The sequence below is a fragment of the Oryctolagus cuniculus genome, chromosome 1 (genome assembly GCF_964237555.1).
Source record: "Oryctolagus cuniculus chromosome 1, mOryCun1.1, whole genome shotgun sequence".
Classification (NCBI taxonomy): Eukaryota; Metazoa; Chordata; class Mammalia; order Lagomorpha; family Leporidae; genus Oryctolagus; species Oryctolagus cuniculus.
Genome location: NC_091432.1, coordinates 33,520,038 through 33,538,216, shown reverse-complemented (window position 1 = coordinate 33,538,216; position 18,179 = coordinate 33,520,038). Strand labels below are relative to the sequence as shown.

The following is an 18,179-nucleotide window of genomic DNA, read 5'->3' as shown; positions in this document are numbered from 1 at the left end:
AAAGGGCCTACAAATGGATCCAAGGAATTCAGTGTATGATAACAGTAATATTTGAAAGCAAGAAAGGACGGGTTCTTCAAAATATTTAGGATACTGGCTAGTCATTTAGAAATAAATTAACATGAGATCCACTTGCCAATAAACTCAGGATAAATTAAATGTTTAAATGTAAAGAGTATTTTTTTTTTGACAGGCAGAGTGGACAGTGAGAGAGAGAGACAGAGAAAGGTCTTCCTTTGCAGTTGGTTCACCCTCCAATGGCCGCTGCGGCCGGCACACCGCGCTGATCTGAAGCCAGGAGCCAGGTACTTATCCTGGTCTCCCATGCGGGTGCAGGGCCCCAAGCACCTGGGCCATCCTCCACTGCACTCCCTGGCCACAGCAGAGAGCTGGCCTGGAAGAGGGGCAACCGGGACAGAATCCGGCGCCCCAACCGGGACTAGAACCTGGTGTGCCGGTGCCGCAAGGCGGAGGATTAGCCTAGTGAGCCGTGGCGCCGGACAAGAGTATTTTTAATACCTTTAGAAAAAGGCCGGTGCCGCGGCTCACTAGGCTAATCCTCCGCCTAGCGGCGCCGGCACACCAGGTTCTAGTCCTGGCCTGGGTGCCGGATTCTGTCCCGGTTGCCCCTCTTCCAGGCCAGCTCTCTGCTGTGGCCAGGGAGTGCAGTGGAGGATGGCCCAGGTGCTTGGGCCCTGCACCCCATGGGAGACCAGGAAAAGCACCTGGCTCCTGGCTCCTGCCATCGGATCAGCGCGGTGCACCGGCCGCAGCGCGCCGGCAGCGGCGGCCATTGGAGGGTGAACCAATGGCAAAGGAAGACCTTTCTCTCTGTCTGTCTCTCTCACTGTCCACTCTGCCTGTCAAAAAAAAAAAAAAAAAAAAAAGGAAAAAAGAAAAAAATAAGTAAAATTTTTAAAAATGGGAATGGGAAAATTATTTATAAGCATGATGAAGTCAAACCCTTTAAAATATAGTTATAAAACTTCTAATTTTTACTATAACAAAAACGTGATAGAAAAAAATATTAACATGGTTAAGACACAAAAATTGTTTTGTACTACATATAACAAGCGAAAGAACTCTTATAAACAAAATAAGCTTAGGAGCTGAATTGTGGCACAGTGGGTTAAGTCACTGCCTGCAACATCAGCATTCCCATATGATTGCCTGTTGCGTCCCAGCTATTCCACTTCTGAACTAGCTCCCTGCTAACAGCCTAGGAAAACCAGCAGAAGATGGCCCAAGTACCTGGGCCCCTGCCACCCACCTGGGAAACCCAGATGGAGATCCAGGGTCCTGGTTTCTGCTTAGCCCAGCCCTGTCCATTGCAGCCGTTTCGGACATGAACTAGGGGGTAGAAAATTGATCTCTATCTCTCTCCCTCTCCCCCCCCCCCTTTGTAACTCTTTGAAACAAATAAAGAAATCTTTAAAAATAAAAAAACAAAGAATGCTTATAAATCGGTATTGCTACTAGGTGAACTATCCCAGCTTACAGCTTAAGCCAGCCCTGACCAGCCTATGCAATCTTTTTTCTCTCCTTTCCCTAGAGGAACTAATATTCCAGCAATTCAACTCCTTGCCATCATCAAGTTTTCCCTCTTCTTGATCATTACCATCAGTAAACAAACATGCAAATACTTCTATCTAAATAGAAGTAAATGGTTAAATCAAACCAAAACAAATCTTCTTTCTTAGCCAGCTGGAACCCTGTTATTTTGCTCCCTTTTACAACAAAACTCAAGGAAAGAGTCTCCTCCCTTAATCTTTTCAAAAACTCATTTGCTTAATTTTCTATGGGAGAAGGAGATAGGGGAGAGGGGACAGGAGACAGGGGAAGAGGGAGAGGGGGTGGAAAGGAGAGGAGGAAGGAGGGAGAAGGGGAGAGGGAGAGGGAAGGGAGAGGAAGGGGGGATAAGGAGAAGGAGGAGAGGGAGAGGGAAAGAGAAGGGACAGGGACAGGGAGAGGGAGGAGTCCAAATGGCCATGGCTGCCCAGAGCCAAAGGCTAACCAGGAACCAGGAACTCAATCCACGTCTCCCCATGGGTGGCAGGAACCCAGTTACCTGAGCCAGCACTGCTGTCTCCAGGGACTGAGTTGGCAGGAGCTAGAGACAGGAATCAGATCCTGACCCCAGGCTATGGGTATCTTAACTACCAGTCTAAATGCTCACCCTCTCCCGCTATCTTTTAAAGCCATCTCATTCAGGTTTTTGCCCCTTCCCTCTAATCTATCCAGAGGTAACTGCTGTTAATACATTAGATAAATATTTCCAGAATTTTTCCCTGCAGATGTAAATACATTCCAAAATGGACGTTTTTAATCTTTGGGTGGTGAGATAACAGATGATTTTTCTTTTCTTGTTTATAATGTTTTGGTACTGTCGATATTTTTAAAATTGGTAAGTCTGTGTTACTTTTATAGGCAAGACCAAAAAAAAAAAGCTGTTTTTATTTCAGAGAAAGTCATAATCTTAGCTTTATAAATACTCCATTGGCCTTTTAAAAAAAAAAGAGAGAGAGAGAGAGAGGGAGAAATAAAGTTAGAATAAATTAACAATCATTTTTATTAGAAAAACAATTTACTGAAGTATGCAGTAGCCCCTCATTTCAGTGAACCATTTATCTGGATGACTTTTTCTTGGTGTAGCTTCTAAATCAATGTTTTTTCTAGCTAGAGATTATGATCTGTTCTTGGGCAGTTGACAGGGAGAAGAATAAATGGTGAGGAGAGGGTCTCAGAAGGGCACAGAACAGGACTGCAGATGTTAAGAGGCCAAAACACTCCTTTGGGCCATGAGGACATCTTCCACTCACCTCATACTCTCTGCGCGCACACACACACACACACACACACCTTTCATTAACCCTTCACCTCCCTACACCAAGACTACCACGCACCCATTGCCAACTTGGTCCCCTTCACCACCACCTATCCCCTTCCTTTCTTGAACTCGGCTCGTTCTTCTCCTGATTTAAACAAAACTGTCACTCTCCTTCGCCTTTATGAAATGGATGTAATATCAGACTTTAAGGTGACAATCTACAGATTGTAAAATATTTATGTATTGTTTAAGAGGCTGAGATTATTCTCAAAAAAATCAACACTCTTTGAGAGTGTTTGAAAGAGTTTGAGTCTTTGAAAGAGAACTTTGCAATGGTCTATCAATGCATTTGTCGAGTTTGATCTATGTTAAAGCCAATTATTTTTATAAGAAAATAACACAAATGTCTATGTGTGTACACAGAAAAGATCTCAAAGTGTGCATGATACGAATAGTAGTCTTGGGACACTGGGAAGAGTTTCAATTTCTTTCCCTGTATAGTTGTATTCTCTAGATGTTCTACAATTTGCACACGTTACTTATATAATTAAAAAGTAAGGGTAGGCATTTGATGTAGCAGTTAAGATGCTGGCCTCTTGAGACATCCCCTATCAGAGTGCTTGGGTTCAAGTCCCAGCTCCGTTTCCAATTCCAGCTTTCCGCTAATGCATGCTCCGAGAGGCAGCAGACAATGGTTCAAGTAGTTGGGTCTCTGCACTCATGTGGGAGCCCCAGATTGGGTTCAGGGTTTCTAGCTTTAGTGTGGACCTGTTATGGCTATTGCAGGCATTTGGAGGGTGACCCGAAGATAGAAGGTATCTGTCTCTCTCTGCCTTTCGAATAAAATGAAAAATCAATAAATTAAATACATTAATTGAACACATGCCCAATCAGAAAATGGTGTGAAAGGCCAGCAGACATGGAGAGAAACAGAGCAGCAAGAAAGAGACGTGAGGGCAAAGCACCTTCCAAATGACTTCACTCTAAGTGAAAGACACAGCCCCAAGTCAGGAGTCCCCACCTCCAACAAACCCAGGAGTTCTACTCTTTGTTCTAGCGGATAGAGCCAAACCCCAGCCAAGTCCAGAGGAAGCCATAATAAAGAAAGAACTGTTTAAACAGTTCATGTGTTTAAACAGCACAAATGCAACTATTTCAAAGGAGGAAATTAACAGCTTTTTGCTGGGGGTGGACATGGAGGAGTGGCTCAGGAATGCTGATATCACAGAACTGCGGATATTCACACAACTGGGGCTCTGCACCTTCGCCTGGCTGCTCAGGCTCCAGGAGCCACTTAAAAGCAGGCTATCTATTTTCCAGAAGTAAATCTCTTGGATGGATACCTTATGTTCACCGCGGCGAGGGAAGGTGCTGGGCTGTGGATGGGAGCTCCCGGCCAGAGAAGACAGCTATCTCTTTTGGCACAGGTTCTCTGGGATGAGACCATGTCTAGCGAGGATCTTCTCCAGATTCGACAGCCTTGGCCCTACCCAAGCGCGCGGTATCACTCATCCTGAGTCTTTTCGTGTTTCCTTTCAAGCATCCACAGGTCAAACACTCTGTGTTCCCAACGGTCCGTGAACTTCTTGGACCCGCAAAGGGACATTCATTTTGCTCAGCACTCCTTTAAGGTTTCTATTGTGTTCCATTTCCCACTCCCCCTACCCAGGTCCCCAGAGAATAACTTCTTCCTTGTTTTAATAACTTGGACTGCGGTCAAGGTTGATGTGTTTCTCCATGTTGCAGGATATTTTCTTCAGAAGAGACAAAACAGACGCCAACAGGGTAGCTAAGCCTTGTTTTAGCAGCTTTAGGAAATCAGCAGTCAGTAAGCACACACACAGAAAATGTTGCCAAACAAACAAAAAGCAGACAACGCAGAGCCTCATAAAGAGAAGTATGGGGGACTATTGCTTCAAAAGATTCTCCAGCAATTTTTTTTCCTCCAGGGACCCACTTTATAAAACTAACTTCATTGGTTTGTGGGTGAGGGCAAGAGAAGTGCTTTCATCAAGCTCCTTCTCTTCGATTCAACATGCAAGACAACAAACACACTCTCATTTGAGGCCATGCGGGTAGCTCTGATCCCAATGGGCATGCAGAGATTAGAAAGCGAGTTCAGAGAAGAGGCAGAGGCAGGAGTCAGCATCTCCTACTCCAACTCCACCACCATATCACGTTTTTCACACCAGCTTGTGTTCTACTTAAATCTTATTCTCACATGTCCTAACACTGCTCTTGGGCATCCAACAAAAGATGTCTGCAGGGACTTGCTCTGGACACAAGGCAACATGCCTATTCTTTGTGAAGTAAGTTTTAAACAATAATAATAATGATGATCTTTGCAAGGAAAGAAAACACAATCGAATATTTAGTGGGGATAAGTCTGAGCTACACGATCTTTTAACAAGAAATTGATCATGCCTCATTTATTTATGAATGACATAAAAATCACAGCTTTTTTTCTCAAAGATGCATGACTCAAATCATCAATTTTCCTGTTCCACATCTACCTTGATTTTTCTTAGTATCAAGGCACTAGTTATAGACGGAAGTACAAAGTTATTTGATCTTTCTTCATGTAGTATCTTTTGATTTCCCAAATTTATTTTCTATGTTAACCATGCTCTTGTACCATAGGAAAGTAAATATGGTATCACAGAGAATCACAACCACAACCCGGACTGTCTCCTCAGAGGAAAAGCCAAACTTCATACTGTAATTACAGATTCCACTGAATCTTTCTCTTGCTAATTTGTGAGCTTAGCAGAAAGAGCTAAGGAGTCATCATTTTGAGAACTAGAGAGAGACAAACTGTGGGTCATGACACATCAGTGGGCTGCAGAATCAATCTAGTACCCAACAATCACCATTTTAAAAAATGATATGAATACAATAGAAAATATCAATACACACAGCATAAGAACACTGTTTAGTGAAAATCTGTGTTTTGTGTGTGTGCATATGTGCTTATGCTGGATTTCAGTGTAATGGGCAATTCTAACTGGCCACAATCTAAAACATTTAGGAAACTTTAATCTAGGACCCAGGTCCTGGAGTCAAAGTGGATGCCAACTGCCTCTGATACTCATTATGTGACCTTGGCTGGTTGGGTCAATCTCATGGGAAAGATGAATCTGATCACACTATCCCGAGGCTGATACAGGAGCCACAGAGGTTGTAAGCAAAGCCCTTCAGACAGGACTCAAAATGGCAACTTGCATCCTGAGATAGATGTTCAGTTAACAAAACGCAAGCAGAAGTTAGACTTAAAATATGTTGAAAAGGGATAAACGCACAGTGTATGTGATGTCAGTAATTGTGACTCTTTGCTCTCTTCTGTGCAACCATCTAGTGAGGCCGAGAGCAACCATCTAGTGAGGCCATTTGGTCCTTTTTATGTCACCCCCTGGATAAAGTTAATACTCAAAAAACATACTTTATTTCAGAAACCCTATCCCAAGATGTAACAGATGAATGAAAACTCGAGTTTTTCTCATGCAAGATTGAATAAAAACAAATCATTCACACATTGTGCTTCATCCTTACAGTACAGTTTCTGATTGAGACTGATAGCATCACAAGATTAAAGACCCTGCAAAGCATCAACACAACCTTAACTATGGACAGACGCAAATTCAAAAACACACCAAGGTTCCACAGCTGAAATTTTTGTAATGAAACAATCCAAACAACCTTGTATTCCAGCATGAAATTTATTTTAAAACCGAAACATATTCCTCAGTTCATAATCCTGCTCTGCCTCTTCCTGGCATTGAGTATGGGAAGAGTCACTAAATTCCTAGTAGAGGAGAAAGAAGGAAAGGGAAGGATCTTCAAAGAGCGGGACCAAGAAGGCAAAAGAGAGAAGCCGAGAGTAGGTACATAGACAGAACACTAACACTGTCAGCAGCCCCTTGAATGGAAATACAGAGAAAAAGAAGTTAAGACCACAGAAGGGTTTTTACTTTAAGATGCAGAGAGGAAGTGGAGCTCTGGATAAAACAGCAGAAAAATTTGGAGGTGGGAGAGAGAGAGAAGATCTAACAATAATATCTGAAAGGTGAAAAACAACTCAGCTCATCGTTGAAGGATGATACAAAACATAGCACTGGGCTGATGAGAGGACAAGATAGACGAAGGCTAGATCTTGTGTTCAAGCAGGGGAAGTAAAATCAACAGAAAACAGCTCCAAGGGCTGGCACTGTGGCACACTGAGCTAGGCTGCTTCAGGCCATGTGAGCATCCCATATGGGAGCACTGGTTTGAGTCCCAGCTCCTCTGATTCCCGAACCAGCTCCCTCCAATGCTTCTGAGAAAGCAGCAGATTATGGCCCAAGTACTTGGGCCCCTGTCACCCATGGGGCAGACCTGGGTGTGGCTCTAGGCTCCTGGCTTTGGCCATTGCGGCCATTTGGGGAGTGAACCAGTAGATGGAAGATCTCCCTCCTCCCCTTTCAAATAAATAAATCTTAAAAACAAACAAAAAAGGACACAGTTCCAGAAATGTCCTAAGGGTGCAGGCTATCGGCTAGGGAAGACACAAATGTTTGGGAATGAAAGGAAAAAAGAAAAAAAAAATCTGCACAACCCCACCACAGACTTAGGGTAAGTCCTCTCCCTGAGGTCTAAAGGTAAACAGAGGACAAGCATGTTAAGTAAATCAAGACTTGACTGACTTAACAGGAGTTTCTGTAATACCACAAATGTTGTATTTTATGGCACATTCACACAGAAATGAGCGAGGTTCCTACCATATCACTGTTTGAATTGGTTTTCCGGGGTATGGTGATGAAAAGGGGCACCACCCCCATTCTGCCCACAGTGCATCTCTGGCAAGCAAGAAAATGCAGAGAGAAGGGGAGACAGAGCCTTCCCAGCCACCAACTGCTACCCTGATCACCCAGGTTAGCCCTAACTCCTGTATGCCCCAGGTCATTTGCTTCGCCATTCCCCCATGGTCCACTCACTTGCTCTGCCCTTCTGTCCATTTCACTGAGCTGGAGCTCCCAGCAGCAACTCTAGAAGAGAAGAAGAGGTGGGGGAATGGGGAATGGAGCATGCATGGCTCTGGCTAGCCCCCCAGGCCCCGGAATCCAAGGAGAAACCACTACAGAGGCAGTGCCATGAAGCTGGCTGCCCCATCGAGAGTGCTCAGCTAAAGTCTCCAGCAACAGGGCCCAGTGGGTGAGGTGAACGGCACCACAAAGAGGCTGGAAAGACCTTGGGCTTGGGCTTTGGAATCTGATCTGGGCTTGGAATTCCAGCTCCACCAGTGAGCAGGATTAAACTCGGGAAGTTACTTCACTGTGTGAGCTTGATTTATTGTACTCCTCTACAAAACAGGGTAACAGTACCCAGACCTCGTAAGGTTGTTAGGAAGCTAAGATGAGGTGACTTAGAAGAACACCTGATACCTCACAGGCACTTCCTGGCTGTTGTTTTCTACTGTTCATCTCTTTACTTGTTAGAAAAGCCAAAGTAAGTTTCAGTACTGAAAGCGAGCCCTGCCTGCTTTCCTTGGTTTCATCTGTAGGTGCAAAGACCATAGTCTCCCGCCTAGATTGCATAGCTGTATTCCCCCTATTGTGACTGTGTCACATATGTGAAAAAACCAGTTGGTGCAACCAGACATGCGAACACCTGACTCTGGATTGTCCAAACCATCATCATGCAGCTTGATAAACTTGATCCTGAACTTTGGACATCCAAGGCATTTCTTGATTAGCTAGTATAACAGTAATCTATGATAGCGCTAGCAAAACATGAACATTAAATGAGGTTGAATGGACACAACTAATTCTAAAACACTCAAGAGGGAAAAACCACAGAGTGTGTTCTCATTATCCTCAACTCCCTTCTTCCCAACAAAAACCTCCCCTATTTATGTTTTTTGAAAATTTGATCCTGAACACAACCCACCAACTGGGGAGGGAGGACAGCATCTTAATGCAACAGAGAACTATGCCCCTTTTTTCTAGAACGACTCTCTTTGTAAGTTAGAGGCATCTTGAGAATGGTTCAGACAGGTATAAGTTACTGTTAAAGGTCCCAGGAGCAGAGAAAACCTTACCCCTTTAAGGTGGCTCCTAAGTTCATCTGATTCCAGGTCATGCATTCAAGTTGGGAGGTCATTTGGTATAAATTGTCGCTGTAAGGAAAAACATCCAGAGTTAGAAACATGATCACAAAATGATCCACAATTTTTTTCTTCAAAAGCAATGCAGTTTGAATTTTTCTTCCCAGTGCTAAGAGCCCAGGTTCCCCAGAATGACAGAATATGTGGGCCTGAAATGATTCTCATTTCATTCCATGAGCTCTGCTGTTATTCACCTCACACCAGCAGAAACGATGTGAGAGTAATTTGGAAGCTTTTAAAAACCTTTAGTATAGCAAACACTGAAGTTTCTAAAGGGGTATTAGACCTTGGAGGGGAAGAGGCTAAAGGGAGTGAAACTTTGAAAGGCAACACAGGCTGGATAACTCAACATTAAAGTTAAAAGCCTGGAGCTGAGAGTAAAAAGACAGCAGATTAATTATTCGTGAAAAGGCCATTAAGTTGTTTTAATCAAAAGGATAAGTATCATGTGGATTATGAGGGCCTGAAAAGTCAGAGTGATGGGTGATGGATGGCCTCATAGGCAGAGATATGACACGGCAAAGAAAGGGGATGATAAACTCTACCCACAGCTGAAGCAATCATTCTCTATATGTTCTATAATCCTGGAACAAGTCAAATGGAGTCAAATGAGGAAAAAAAAAAAAAAGCCCAGCCCAGTTCCATTAGGGAAAACAAGGGTTGATCACTTACATTAAGATCCCAAAGGAGTAAATACTGCACCACGTAAACCAACAAAAGCTGTCCTCTCCCCCTTTATATTTCTCTCATTCCTAGAAAACTAGCACATAAAACAATGAGCAGAAATCCCCTAAATTACTAAGTGTTACTGGGAATAAATTCAGGTCTGAATTGAAATGGTTAATTATGAAATTCAAGACCAAAAAGATTAATGGTTCCTCTGAGAACCCTTGGTCTAAACACATTACAGAAGCAAAATATCACTCTACCTTCACGGCAGAAGTGAAAGGAGATAAGAAAGATTCAATATCAAACATGTGATATCAGACTGCGAATCCTGCACAACCTCCGTCTCGCCATGGCATTCCTTTGGGTTGCTTCATTGGGCAGAGGCAACACCAATTTTTAATTCAAAGAGGGTTCTCTCAGGTCAAATGGAGAACCTGGGGAAGAGTGCGGGAAATTACAGCAACGTGGAATCAATGAATACTGTGCGCTCTTTCCACATAGCTTGATAAATCATGGTAGAGTCCATCTGACTCACATATCATCACTCTGAAAATGATTTCAAACTCCTTAGTGGTGGGTATACAGGAGAAAGAGGAAATCAGGGTTCCAGGGGGGAATTTTGCATATGAAAAGTGAAGTGACTTCAAACTCAAAGTATGCGTAGTTTCATTAGTCAGAATATATCTGGACCCCATTATTCATCCCCTGTGTCTGACTGGCTATTATGCTACTACAATATCCTACATATCAATGAAAAAAAAATGATTAGTTTCCCCTACAGCTTCCCCTCTTGTAACAGCAGCCCGTGCTGGTCTGTGCCACTACATTTCGCAATTCCACGAATTCTTGCTGTAAGGCCGGTGTAATTAATTCCTGAAGGACCCCAACTTTTATTAGAAGTGCCAGCCTGCAGCATTGACCACAGGAGAGTTTCTTGAACTTTCTTTGAGCTGACAGTTCATTAATAAGTGGCCTCCTCCACAATCTCTCTCTACTGCTGTTTGTTCTCCTGTGCCTTTTCATCAAGCAATCCATTTATTAATCTACCCATTAATCTCAGCCAACAGGCATTGTATTCCCCAGGCAGCTCTACATTTTTGTCACTAATTTTTAAAAAATTGTTTGCCAACTAAAATCATTCAGCTCCAGCTGACAATTTTCCTAGGCCCTGTTGGGTTGTGGGATCTTTATGAAATTATTTCATCCTTGCATTGCGACTAAGAGAATTTTCAAGAGGGCAAGGGAATAAGATGAGTGACAGAAGCTTATGCACAAGGATGAATGAATCTCAAATATCTAACTTTATGATTTAGGACTCTTCTCACCGACTTAAAGAATAGTCTGGTTGATTCCTAAAAATCTTTGTAAGGGATTATCTCAAACAGAAAATATTTTAAGAGCATTTCCTTGGCCCCTGGGAAGTAAACTTCTCATAAAACAGAGTCTATGTCTTAAATATGAATATCTACATCCTCTTTAGTGAGTTCTTAAAAAATACTCTGTATTACCCTAATGTGGTAGCCACTGATCAAAGGAGGCAGGCTATGGAGCACGAAATTTGGTTAGACTCACACATTGAAATGACGAAACTTTTGGCTATACTGGGTTAAATACAATAGTACCAAAAATAATTCGTGTTAGGAATTGTGGCACAGTGGGTTAAGCCACCACTTGGGATACCTACACAGTATGGGACGGTCTCATTCAAGTCCTACTTACTCTACTTCTGATCCAGCATCCTACCAATGTACCTGGAAGGCAGCAAATGATGGCTCAACTACCTGAGTCCCTGTGACCCACATAGGAGACCTAGGTGGAATTCCTGGCTCCTGGCTTCAGTTTGGCCTCAACCTGACTGTTGTGGACATTTGGGGAGTGAACTAGCAGAGAGGAGATCTCTCTTTCTCTCTCTCTCTCTATCTCTTTAATGTAGGTAGTAGAAAATTTCAAATTACATGTACAGCCTGCATGATGTAATCGTTGAGATTTGGGACATTAAGCCAATAAGTTCAGCCCTCTGCACCTCGGTTTTCTCATCTGTCAAGAATGTTCATCTCTGGCAAATTTCACAGCAATGTTGTAAGATTCAGAGAAAGTAATACCCTTTGAAGACAATACAGAAAACATGTTTTCGTTTTTCCTAACCAATAAGATTCTGCACAGCACTTTCATACATGGTCAACCCTGCTCACTACAATTTGGTGAGGTAAGTGTATCTGTGATCCCCCTCAGAGGAGGCGGGGGCTCAGAGGGACGCCCACGCTGGCAAACCAGGCCCTGCCCCACTGTCTGGCATTATGTGGCCTCTGAGCCTTATCCTCTCAGGATTTTATATAACAACAGTAATAGACAAGAGTCTGGAGGTAAAAGAGAACAGAGCAGCATGGCGGCGCACTCTGTCTCCCCGAGGCTACAATAGTACAAGATGCCCAAAGCATCCTGTTCCGCTAAGATCCCTACTTTGTGACTGTTGCTGTCCTGACAGCTCAGCCTGCAAAACCTGCAGAAGGGGAGACAGGGTGGGGAGAGTGGATGGGAGAGAAGGACTTTCAGAAAATCCCCAAGTTACCAAGAGGCTTCCTGAAGCCAGAGATAGCATCAGAGCGCAGTTTTAACCACATCCTGCCTTCTGCTGATTGGGGCTACGCACAGGCTCAGTCTGGCTGGCTGGCTGGCTGGCACATGGGGAATCAGTGACGACGATGACAATAACTGCTGCTGTGGGGAGGGACAGAATGTGTACTTGAGCTAACCAGGCCCCCATGCTCAGGCTCCGATCTCTTTGGCAATCAGTCAATACCCAGCTCTCATCACAGAAGGCCACGGAAGGAGGCAGCACCCCTGGAGGAACATGCGTGGCCTCTGGCAAATGAAGCATCCAGTTGTTAAATAACCACTGTAGGTGTCGGCCACCTCATTCCCAGAGGAGATCAGATAAACAGGTGGCTTGGCTCACAGTGACCACACTGGTCACGTAGGCATTTCGGCTCTAGCTGTCGAACTGCCTGTTCGGAAGTGAACTCTCAAATCGCAGGCTGCCAAGATATATTCTCAAAGTCATGATGTCTTTTATTTTTTTAAGTAGACCTTTAAAAAAACAGTCACTTGTTTCCTATGTAAGAAATGTTTGAAGTTGGAGGCAAGCAAGAGAGAGGAAAGAAACTTCTATAACTGGGATTAATGCAAGTTGGAGTAAAATAAAAGGAAGTCAGTCTTAGCAAAAAGGGGAACTTAAAAGGAAATCAGTAGTAGATCATATAGAGTTTGTTTTGGCCTGGACTGTGGTATTACTGAGTTCTCGACCTCTGCACAAAAAGAGAGGAAGAAAAAAAAAAAAACTTCTGCTATTATCTAGACCAGAACTCCCCCACTTTTCAAATGCATGTGTGATTCAAGCCCATTTTCATCTTTAAGTGTGTTTACCATCTCCAGCAGAACAAGAAAGCTCATGTCAGCCCTGGAACAGACCCAGCTAATCTGGTGGAGATTAGGATGGCTTCTGCACGTGGTGGCTGGCTGGCAAAGCAGCATTTGGTAGAAGGAAAGAGAAAAGGAAAGAGAAGAAAGGAAGAAAGCAAGCAAGCAAGCCAAACAAGAAGATGCAGAGAGGTAACTGGCACCCGTGATCAGAAATCACGATGCTTCCAGCTTTTGCTAGAACGGAGGCCTCCGTGGGATTAGCTGTCCCTGATAACTGCAGCTCCCACACGGAGGCTGCAGCCAGACTTCCACGCAGCCCTTTTCCTGCGCTCTTCCCTCTGAGGCGCCTTGGAGGCTGCCTGCCCTGAAATTTCTGCCCAGCAGGCTACAGTGAATAATTATTTCACAGTCACCCTCTTGGTATTGTCAGTTCTCGCCAGCTCACCAGCTAACCAAAGAAAAAAACCCACTGGGCTTCAATCTCTTATTAATAAACACTTGCTCAGCACGAAAGTTACAGGGATTATTTGGAACTAGATGTTCCCCCTCCCTGGAGACGAAGTCAATTCAAGTTTATGGCTTTGATGACACTGCCCACCACCCTGGAAACCAATTCAGAGTTCTACTTTCTGCCTACCTATCCGGGGAAACAAACATCAGAGTTGTACTGGGTGAGACGTGCTTAGGTACGCAAGTGAGAAGAGACATTATTAATTCTGATTCTATTTTCCTGGGCGTGGGCTGCCACATGATGTGTATCTATGAGGAAGGCCAACCCAAATGGCCTGTGGATCCCAAGAGGTTTCTTTAGTAGGAAATGCAACCTGCTAGCAACAGCCTCCACTTTCATCATCACCATTTGCAAATCATCAACATTAAACGTAACATGTTCAGCCCGGCACTTACTGCTTCCAGAATTGGAAAAGCTTTACCTGTTCAAGGGTGAAGAACAGCCAAAGGTACCCTCCTCATTTAAAGCGGTTGCACAGTTGCTAAAGACAGACATGCAAATCAAACAAAAGCGAAACTACTAAAGAGCCAAAAACACACAGAACATCACCATGCATGAAGCAATTTTCAGACACCGTGCGCAGGTTAACTTTTCAAAGGCGCAATGAAGTTCAAATCACGAAGTGGCCAGTCAGGGACTGGGGGCTCCTCCAAGTTCAGCAAGCGAAAGACACAGAAGGGGCTTGAGGAAGAACAGCCAATAGGAGAAAGCAGAGAAGTCCCAGGCAGCTGCGGTTTCTGGGTAGAAACTGGGGGGAACTGTGCTGAGTAAGGTTGGACTTGGGAAGGAGATCCTGGGGGAGAAGCACAGACCAGAATGGCTCTGGAAGCAGCCCTTCCTCCTGAGTCCAGATGGATGGAGAGAAGGGTCTCTGCCCTCAGACTCTCCAAGCAGCTGGTCTGAACTTTACCCCCGTAGCTCATGGCCGTTGGTGGAGATGAAGAGTTTGGACTTGGAAGACAGCTGCTTTGGGAGTTAGGACTTCAGGAGAAAGTTCAAGTCTGCTTCTGACAACGCCCACCTGGGAAAATACTGCCCCCAATCCACCAAGCACTTTCTATGGAAATCTATGGGTAGAATTAATGCATGCATAATGGGAACTGACAGCTGTAGGAAACAAAGACTAGCCTGGAGCAAGACCATGGGCAGGCTCAGAAAGAGAATGGCACTTTCCCATCCGGAGAGGGAGCAGGGTGCAGAGGGTAACAGGAATGATTCCAGAGCCTCACTACCTGAACGTAGCCAGCAATTCTGTCCCTCACTCTGTCACGCTGGGGAAATCCACCACTCAGTGCCTGAGCTGCTGTCTCTGTAAATCGGGGGTGAGACCCTATGGCCAGCTCATCTGGAGGTGGATTACAGAAGCTCACAGTGGTCCCTGGCACTCAGGAGTCTAGGGCCGCCTTTGCTCTGGTTAGTTATCAGCAGAAGTGCTGGCATGGGCTATGGAAGGGGAACAAACCCAGGTGGGGAGCACTGAATGTTCCCGAATCACTCATTCAGCACAAGGATGGGCTTTGAAGTCAGAGAGACAGAGAATCAAATCCTAGTTCTCACTCAGCCGGAGCAAGTTGCTTTGAGTCTCTGAACTTATTGAACTTATTTCCTCCTCAGTAAAATGGAGATTGTTATACCTACTTCATAGAGTATCAGAAGGAGTAAATGAGAGAACAGAAAGAGGTACTTGGCACTTAACAGCACACAGCAGGCAATAAATCCAAGTTATTATGTTATATGAACTCATGCATTTATCCAACTATGATCGCCGGGTTCCAGAAAGGTCAGCAGCATCTGGTTGCAGAGGTCTTGGAGAACTTTAGATAAAACTCTACTCCTCTTCAGGATCTGGGGGTGGGGCTATATGGGTCTTCTCACTTCCCATGGGGCAATCCCATTCACACACAAATGTGTGCAGCTAGAACTCCTCAAATCTGTTACACAGAAACAGGAGACAACCTTGCAGAGGACAAGGAAAGAACTGGAATTTTGAGAACTTTCTCAAAGCAAGCTCACAGGAACACTGCTTACTGACTGTCAGGTAAGTACCACTGCCTCTGTTTCAGGCTGGGAAGGGAACCAGATCCCAAACACTTTTAGGGCAGAGGGCAGGGGAAAAGAAGCTGGGAGGTCTGCTCAGGGGATCAAATGCAACAAGGCAAACAAACAGAACACAAGCAAGCCATTCCCTCAAAGGTCACCACTTCAGACAGAAGAAGAAATGGAACAAGGGGCCAGCAGTAGCCAGTAAGCAATTAAAGTCCAGTCCTATTTTCTATGCTTCTCAGCACTGCATGGCTAGAAGCACGCACATACCCTTTGAAACATGTTCAAGAGTATGGGGAAAATGGAAATGAAATAGCTTCAGGAATGTTGGGGTACAAACTCTGACTTTAAACAGCTGCAAGTCTGCCCACTCATCATCACCGCAGAGGTACTATCTGATAAGTGCTATGAAGTAATTGTGAATTTAGGGTAGTCGGAGCCTCAAATATCAGCAACACAAACTTCAAGGAAGAAAACTCTTCTACAAGAGTCAGAAAAGTTTTGGGGGGATGTTACTACTTAGAAATCTTTGAGAATGGATTCCAATGAGATTCATGTAAAAACAACAGGATCAAAGAAAATTCCAGAATCAGAAAGTGGAAAGGGATAAGCAAATATTTCTGAAATTTTAAAACTGCCTTCCACCGCGGCCAATTAGAAGCTGGATTAGAAAACATATAAAGTACAATCGGAGTAACTTTTCCTGCTTCCAAAGCAAACACAAACTCAACCCTAAGTCAAAAGTCATCACAGAGCCTGTTTAGAGAATTGCTAGTAAAGGGGTGATGGTGATCATTGTATCCTGAACTCCTCCCTGGAGTCCCATTGGAGTCTAGGCTTGGGGAGACAGGAGGAGCTGCCCCTCACCAGTGCAGAGACTGCAATGCAACACCGCCAAAGGAGATGTCCTGGACCATTTCCACCATACCCATTCTCACACCAGTCTCCCCCTTGCCTGGGGTCAGACACCAGCTGAGTCCACAGGGAGCCAAAGAGAAAGAAGTGGACCAAGATCATCCCCTGGAGAGCGGTTAGCCCTGACCCCTCCGATGGCTTCTAGAATAATCCTCATAGCAATGACGCCCTGGCTGTGGACAGGAACCGTGGATGCTAACGGCCCGGCTGCCACAGCTCTGATAGGAAAGGGAGTTCACACTAGGGAATGGGTGTGAATCTGGCTCCCTGGCAGGCACTTAGCCCGCCAGGAGGGAGGCTCTGAGGGGCTGCGCTTGGAGCAGAATCACGGGCCTCAGGTGTCAGATAGAATTGGTTTCTAGCTCAACAACGAAGGGGGGAAAAAAGTCAGGAGAAGCCGTGACCATTCTATCTCTATCTGTGCAACCTGCGAGCGTTTCTTTGCTCTGTTCCAAAAAACAAACCAGTAACTTGCAATCCGAAATCCAATTAGATACGCTGGATTTTTCAGATCAAAAGAACAAGTTTCCCAAGTCCGCGCGCCTAAGGCGTCAGAAAGAGAGGAAAGAGCCCGCCCCTTTCTAGGAACTCCCGGGATGCGAGGCCCCGGATGGTCAAGAGCCCGGTCAGTCGGTGCAGCGGGAGCGTCGGGATGCGCCGCTGCGGACTCCCGGCGTGAAGGCGCCCGCCCTTCCTCCACCTGCGCGACCAGAGGCTCCCCAGACTCCGCCGTGCCCCCACCCAATCTCCCAGGGCAGGCGCCTTTCCTTCCTTCATTACCTCACTACCTCCTTCCCTTGACGTCAGCCCCGGATCCCCGCGCGGAGGGCGGGAGGACGGGGATGGGTTCGGGGCGGTTGGTGTCAGGATCCCCGCAGCACCGGGGGATGGGGGGGGGGTCTATGAGGTAATGCGCGCCCAATCCCCGGCCGCGTCCCCGCCCCCGCCCCGCGCCCGCCGGGGCGTGCGCCACAGTTACTAGGCAACCCTATCGGAGACGCGGGATGCCGGCCAAGTTCACCCAAAGTTGAAGAATAAATTTGGGGGAGAGAAGGTGGAAGGTGGGGCCAGAGTCAGAGAAGGAAGAAGGGTCGCGGCGCCGGGAGGAGACGCTTGGAGGGGCAAGACACTGGGCTTTCGTCTCCTACCAACAGGAGGGGCGCGCGCGGGCCGGAGCAGTCTCCGCGTTCGGCCCAGCCGCGCCCCGACCACCTCCGCACGCGGGCCAGGGTCCCGCCCCAGCGCGCAGCCGGGGCCCTGGGGACCAAATTCCCAAAGCGATGCCGCGAAATCAATCTCCAGAGAGCTGCGGCGGGGAGAAGGCTGTGGTCTAGGGTACGCGCCGTCGAAGCAGTGTGGCCGGTGTGGCCAGCGGGCGAGGAGGGTTTGGGGAGTCAGGAGAGGAAGCCAACTCCGCAGGGCGTTTTTTGTCGCAAAGGCTTCCCCGCAAAGCCCCGGGGAAAAAAAGATCATTTCTCTGAGACCTTCTTGGGCTACAGCAATTACTCCCATTTATATTCCAAATGAGAACGAGCTGTGCTTTCATTTGCAGTGGCCAGGTGGGATAAAGGCGTCCTGTGCCTCCAAGACTTTGCAGGCCTGGCTGCCCCGCGTGGGACGTTTCCACGCCCACTGGCTCGCGCGCCCGCCTCTAT

At 45.9% G+C, this 18,179-nt stretch overlaps 1 protein-coding gene across 10 annotated transcripts in view; it reads right to left on the bottom strand.

Annotated features, from left to right (window-relative positions):
- Positions 1-18,179, bottom strand: part of WT1 (WT1 transcription factor) — a 47,902-nt gene that overhangs the window by 22,771 nt on the left and 6,952 nt on the right. For 5 of the 10 annotated variants that reach the window (XM_070071860.1, XM_070071864.1, XM_051825688.2 and 2 more), the window contains exons 4-5: positions 8,901-8,978; positions 7,798-7,848 (exon numbers count right to left, since the gene is read on the bottom strand). In XM_070071860.1, coding sequence (XP_069927961.1) covers positions 7,798-7,848; positions 8,901-8,978 — 129 coding nt within the window. Of the gene's footprint in view, positions 1-7,797; positions 7,849-8,900; positions 8,979-17,304; positions 18,139-18,179 lie in introns of those variants that run through there. The other 5 variants (XM_070071866.1, XM_070071870.1, XM_051825692.2 and 2 more) reach the window with 3 other exon arrangements.